This window comes from Sceloporus occidentalis, unplaced genomic scaffold, assembly GCF_023333645.1.
Source record: "Sceloporus occidentalis isolate IW3139 unplaced genomic scaffold, rSceOcc1.0.p SCAF_38, whole genome shotgun sequence".
NCBI lineage: Eukaryota > Metazoa > Chordata > Lepidosauria > Squamata > Phrynosomatidae > Sceloporus > Sceloporus occidentalis.
This window is the reverse complement of record NW_028317018.1, coordinates 2497691-2504379: the sequence shown is the minus strand read 5'-3', so window position 1 is coordinate 2504379 and position 6689 is coordinate 2497691. Positions and strand designations below refer to the sequence as shown.

The following is a 6689-nucleotide window of genomic DNA, read 5'->3' as shown; positions in this document are numbered from 1 at the left end:
ACACCCCAATATGTGTTCAGCAACATCTCCCGAGTACAGTCATACCCCCCATGCATGGGTTTGTCGGGTTGTTTGGGAAGTAAAACGCCACATTTAGGAAGTGCACATTTTTTAACTTGGAACTTTTACATCTGGTCATTCTGCCCCCATGTCCTAATAGGACCATCTTTGAAGCCGGCTAATTCAATTTACCCCATCAAACCATATATTTTTGAAAACTAGACACCCCAAGGTATTTCAAATGCTAGTATTTTAACCCTTTCCATGCATGATCACTTTCTAAGTTTGTTTAAGTCTCATGACGTGTCAGGCACATCATAGGTCGTTAAGTGACCGTTTTGCATGATGTGCTTGACCCAGCAATGGACGTTAAGGGGTTAAATCAGTTTATATAATTATGTATTTAGTATTTTCTCACATACTCTGCAAATGCAATCTTAGGGAATTCCATTTATTAAAGTAATGTTTACAATAAAACCTTGAATTTCATATTCTGCTGCCAAAGGGTACAAAAAAACCCGAAGGAGGCTATTCTAAAAGACTAGTCTGTAGTCTGCTGCATTTCTCTGATGCTTTCTCGGCTCTGTTTTCCATTTTTGCTATCCTGGATCCAAACTGCATAGCTCTTTTGGGTAATACACAGGAGGAGGCGAGTCCCAATTCCATTGCTGCAACCCGTAATATGAATTTCTCTCCAAGACCTCTGGCCAGGGTTAAGTCTGCTTTCTCAGTGATAGGTAAAGAGTTCAAAAACGATACAACATCTTCATCGAGAAATGGAAATCTAAAAAAAAAAAAAATAAATAAATAAAAAAACATGCTACCATAAAACGTCAAAAAGTTACTAATGTACTCAAACAGATGTCAGCTCCTACTAAGAGCTCTGTGTATTACAAGGATTTTGAAAAGGGCACTATCCTTTCGGTGAAGCTACATCAAGAAATCACAGCCTATTTATATTAACAATTAACACTGGTGTGTATTAGACATGTAAATTGTAAACATTTAAGGCTATGCCCACTCTTTGCAAATCCACTCTACCTGAAGATAAGAGCTCTCTCAATAGCCTGCCCTGGGATGTTCCCAAGTATGTATGGGTGTACATTATATCTATATAGATCGAGATATATTATACACATACATAGTACTGTGTAAAAGTTAAAGGCAGGTGTGAAATCATGTTGTAAAGTATGAATGCGTTTATAAAGACACCTTAATAGTTTATCTTTATCGTTTAACAAAAAGCAAAGTGAGTGAATAGAAGACAAATCTAAATCAAATCAGGGGCCTGACCAGCCTTTGCTGTCAAAAACAGCATCAATTCTTCTAGGAACATTTAAAGATGGCTTTTTGGGGCCCATACCATCACTTCCTGGACTCATTCTTTCTTATGCTGAAGACATTACTTAATGACTGACTATGTTTGGGGTCATTGTAATGCTGCAGAATAAATATTTGAGGATTGCCCAGCTGATGATATTGCATGATGGATAAGTATCTGCCTTTAATTACCATGGTGTATGACATTTGACATTAAACAGTGTTCAGCAACCTCACCTTGTTAATAATGTTGACTGTTGCTTACTCAGTTTTATTCCTCCTACACAGCTGTTTCTAATTCACTTAATGATTGTGTTTCAACCTACATATTAAATTGATGATCATTAGCACCTGTTTGGTATAATTGTTTATTCATACCCCTAACTATATGCCTACAAAACCCATGGCTTTGTTAAAGCATACCTAGAAGACTTTTCTTCTGTTAACTCACTTTGCATTTTGTTAAACGGCATTTTTTTCGTACCTGCCAAACATTTGCACAGTAATATGTTTATTATAATAAATATATAGTCTCAAACTAAACATCCCTTCGAATAGGTCACTATGTAAACATACTACTCTGCTGCTGCCACTCTATCCCCCCCCCCCCCCCCGAGTGCTGGTGAACGTCTGCGCGATGCCCTTAGACAATCTCCCGTGCCTGCACTCCCCCCGTGGAAAGTGCTGGAAGGGGAGGCTGTCTGAGCACATCCGAGAGTAGGATACAGGTCCCCTGCACCGCTGCGGGGGATCTGTATCCTAACCCCGCTGCCTGCCCGGCGCCCGGTACTGCATGTCCCGGGCGTCGGGCGCTAGACCCCGAATATAGGCCGCACCCCCACTTTAAAGACTTAGTGGGGGGGAAAGTGCGGCCTATATTCGGGCCAATACGGTATTTGTCTGCGTAAAGTGGAATATCTGAAATTTAAGGAAGTCATTATAGATTATCCAGAACTATTTCTCCTAATCTGTTCCCGAAGTGCGCTTTTAAGATCTGCGCTAAAGAGAATTACCTTGCTTCTTTTCCGTGGTCACCAATAACTCTGTCATCGCGACCAAGGTTTCTGGAAGATATACGCCCCAGTTCCATGCTCAGTTCGTGAAGAAGGCCTTTGTGACCCATGTTTTTGAAACGCACTCTGTGACGGGAGTAGCCGGCAAGCTGTTCATCTGCGCCAATTCCAGTCAACACCACCTTTAGAGTTAAAAAACGACATTATACATGAAGTGCTAGGGCAATGAGGTGTAAGGGTTTTTTCTTTTTATTATTTTTATGTTTTCTTTTTTTCATAATATTTTTACACCATAATCAGTATAATATGTATTTTCCCCTCAGCCTCCTAACAGACTGTAAATAATGAAGAGCTGTCCCATCTTCCCCTGTGCCAGTATGTTGTCCATTTTGTTCCCTGTTGCGATAGCAGTACAATATTTGCTGTCACTCTAATATAAAGTGACCTATGTGTGTTTTAACCCCTTAAGGACCGGGCTCATTTTTCGTTTTGTACCCTGTGGGACCGAGGCTGTTTTGACACTTTTGTGGTGCTTGTGTTCAGCTGTAATTTTCTCCTCACCCATTTAGTGTACCCACATAAGTTATATATTGTTTTTTTTCAGGACAAGATGGGCTTTCTTCAGATACCATTATTTTGATCGTATCATCTTATTTACTATAAAAAAAATAAAAAAAACATGGTGAAAAATTGAAAAAAAAAACACATTTTATGACTTTTATTTGAAAAATCTTTTACTCACCTAAAAAAGCAAGTAAAAAAACTAGCTAAATAGATTCTACTACTTGTCCTGAGTTTAGAAATACCCAATGTTTTTATGTTTTTTTGCTGTTTTTTGTAAGTTATAGGGCAATAAGTACAAGCAGCGTTTTATGATTTCCAAATCTTTTTTAACAAATCTGGTCAGTCTGCCTCCATCTCCTCTTTGGAACATCTTTGAAGCCGGTTAACTCAATTTAACCCATTCAAACCATATATTTTTGAAAACTAGACACCCCAGGGTATTCCAAATGCTGTTATTTTAACCCTTTCCATGCACCAATTATACAACTACACTTTGTCAAACTTTGTAATAGTAATTTTTTTTATTTTTTTTTCCACACAAATTGTACTTTAGTTATAGATATACAGGTGCTGGTATATGTCACTGTCAAACAACACCCCAATATGTGTTCAGCAACATCTCCTGAGTACAGCGATACCCCACATGCATGGGTTTGTCAGATTGTTTGGCTGGTAAAAGGCTACTTTTGGGGCATGCGTAATTCAGGTGGTCATTTGGTCATTGTGCCTCCCTCTCCTCTTTGGAATATCTTTGAAGCCGGTTAACTCAATTTAACCCATTCAAACCATATATTTTTGAAAACTAGACACCCCAGGGTATTCCAAATGCTGTTATTTTAACCCTTTCCATGCACCAATTATAGAACTACACTTTGTCAAACTTTGTAATAGTATTTTTTTTTTTTTTTTTCACACAAATTGTACTTTAGTTATAGATATACAGGTCCTGGTATATGCCACTGTCAAACAACACGCCAATGTGTGTTCAGGAACATCTCCTGAGTGCAGTGATACCCGACATGCATGGGTTTGTCGGGTTGTTTCAGATTTAAAATGCCACATTTGGGAAGTGCGCTTATTTTCTCCATTTTGGTCAGTCTGTACCTATGCCCTATATTTGAGCTAGGCCACTCCAATTTACCCCATCAGCCATTTTTTTTATATATTAGACACCCCTTGGGTATTTGAAGTGCTTTTATTTTAACTCTTTGTTGAGATTTTTGAGAATTTTTAGCACTTGCTCAAAATAATAAACTTTATTTTTTAATTTTATTTTATTTTTTTAATACTTTTTTTATATTTTTTTTTACACATTTTGCTGGTACTGGATGGTTCATCTAGTGACATCACTGCATAATTATTTTTAAATGTTAGCACATTTTTTTTTTATTTTTTTTTCCATTTTTTATTTATTTTTATTTTTTTTTTAATATTTTACTAATCACATAGTGATTAGAAAGCTGGGCTCCATTGACTTGCATGGTTGAATGCAGTACCTGTATTCAACCAGCAAGTGGAGCCAGTTCTCTAGAGGGTCTGGAGACCCTCTAGCGAACTTTTTCGTCTTTATTGTTTTATTTCCCGGGCCGCCGCCATCTTGCTTGATGGCGAAGATCACCGGCAGCGGCGGCTGTGACCGCTCTCCGGAGCGGTCACAGCCCACCCAGAGGTAAGTGTTTGGTGTCGCTGGATGCCTCCTGATCGAGGCATTCCAGCGACACCATTTAAGTTTAGGAGGCGATCGTTGATCGCCTCCTAAACGCTTTTAAAACGGGCGTCCGCCCCGGGAGGGGCCAGACATGGCCCCCGATGCCGATCTCGGCCTTGCTGAATGCCTCGACATCGAGGCATTGCAGCAAGGCCGTTTAAGCGAAGAAAGTGATCCTTGATCACTTTCTAAGCTTATTTAATTTTTTGACGGTTCAGGACCGTCAAAGGTCATTTAGTGACCTTCTTGTTATGACGGTCCTGAACCGGCAAAGGTCGCGAAGGGGTTAAATACATACAATTCATTTATATATTATATAATTTTATGCTTTACATACATGAAACCTGTCATCTTCAATGCCATATTTAGGACAACAGTCAGTTTTACATCAATTTGTTCTTAACAAGTCATTCGAATACAAGCGGTGGTTACCTTGGACATGCTGACATACTGTTTAGTTTCTCCATTGCTAGTTAGCATGCCTTTACCCCTGGAAGCAAACCACACAGCACAGCCAATGCTATCATCTAGGACAGTATTCAGCGGCTGAACGAGTTGACAAATACGTTGTTGCCTCATCTCTTTTAGTTCTTCCAAAGAAATGTTAATTTCTACAAAATTCCAAGTTCTTAATGGGTTTATGGCTTTAAGTTCTTCCAGACCTGCTCTTCCTGTGATTCGATCTGGAACATCAAAGGAGGAATCTGAAGCTGAGGGGTCAAAATTGCTCGGATGCATTAAAGATACGGATTGGTGTTTGGCTTTTCTGACATTTTTCAGGCGAGTACTTTGAGGATTTGCTGCTTTCATCATAAAAGCCACATTGAGAAGGTCTATAGGTTCCTCCGGTGGAACATGCCGATCTGCAAGGACTGCCAGAATCATGGAATCAATGCCACCAGAAAATAGGACAGCAATATTTGCACTTTCAACATCCGACTGCAAATCCTCTTTATTTCGATGAAGGTATAGAGTCCTTTTCCGAACAGCTTCACTTAACACGTCTATAAGTAAAGCTGCATTTTTGCGGTTTTCATCTGTAACCAATCCATTAAGGTCTTCTAAAGTAACGTTGTTAGAGTTGTTAGAAAAATTAGTCTCGACTGATATTTCAGGGACTTCTTTGTTTAAGGGAGAAACTGGAGTAGTTAATATGCCATTTTCACTCTTTAATACAGTGATAAACGGCGGGAACTCTGTCACAACCGGGGTTTTCCCTTCACATAATGTTAGCTCGTTGGTAAGCATATCTTCAGCAGCGCACTTCCATGGATACCACGTCAACTGAAGAGATTTTGAAATACCACAAGAACCTAAATCACACCGAAATATTCCACATGCTGGAACTTCATGCCATGGATTCTCATCAGATTCCGGAGAGCAATCCTTTACTGAGGCAAGACACAAGACCTTCTCGGAATTCTGGTTAAACTTCCACAAAAGACTCCGCCGTCCGAAAAAATCTCTTCCAAACCACAGACTATGACTTTCAGCATGATAATAAATAAAAGCCCAAGGACCTTGTACACGGGACAAAAGCGCCAGTATATCATGCTCTCCATTACAGTCAGAAAGGTGATTAAGCATTACTTGAGTGTCATTTTCCGTAGAGGATATTTCAATGCCACCAAAGACTTCTCCATTCCAAAGAAAAACGTTACCATGCTTGTCTTTCAATGGCTGAGGAGTCAACTTCCCTCTCAAGTGGAGAACATGACCAGAGAAAAAGCAACTATAGCGATGATTAAAATCACAAGTAATTAAATGCTGGCTGCTATCGGGACCTCTGCGTTGAAGGTTTACATCATTTTCAGAATCAAATGTCTCGCCAGGGCAAGCAATGAAACTCACAGTACAGCATATACCACACATTCTCATAAAACGTTTAGCTTAATTCTTGGGATTTGCCTTTCCAGCGTTCTGAAGCTCTTGTTGAGTAAGCTTCATGTCATCAAATGTTTCTAGCAAATAAAAAGAAATAAAATGTTATCCTTACCAACTTTTTTCATTCTACCAAACAAACTGAGCTTGCAATCATAATTTGCCACAGGAACACTAAAAGCTTCAGCTGTGCAGCAGAATTA

General features: G+C 39.3%; 1 protein-coding gene across 1 annotated transcript; it reads right to left on the bottom strand.

Moving 5' to 3' along the window:
- Positions 1–528: 528 nt before the first annotated feature.
- LOC149290623 (asparagine synthetase domain-containing protein 1-like) lies at positions 529–6477 on the bottom strand. Its single transcript, XM_089488544.1, has 3 exons — positions 5038–6477; positions 2334–2515; positions 529–784 (listed from the first exon to the last, which is right to left on the bottom strand). Exons 1-3 carry the CDS (start codon positions 6475–6477, stop codon positions 529–531), a joined length of 1878 nt encoding a protein of 625 aa, XP_089344670.1.
- Positions 6478–6689: the final 212 nt, after the last annotated feature.

What these genes read in the sequence shown, in the direction of transcription:
- LOC149290623 (XM_089488544.1), bottom strand. Translation starts at nt 6,477, where the DNA reads ATGTGTGGTATATGCTGTACTGTGAGTTTCATTGCTTGCCCTGGCGAG. An exon ending in AGTATGTCAGCATGTCCAAG is followed by an intron (nt 2,516 to 5,037) that starts GTAACCACCGCT and finishes TTAACTCTAAAG; the next exon opens with GTGGTGTTGACTGGAATTGG. An exon ending in GACCACGGAAAAGAAGCAAG is followed by an intron (nt 785 to 2,333) that starts GTAATTCTCTTT and finishes TTTTTTTTTTAG; the next exon opens with ATTTCCATTTCTCGATGAAG.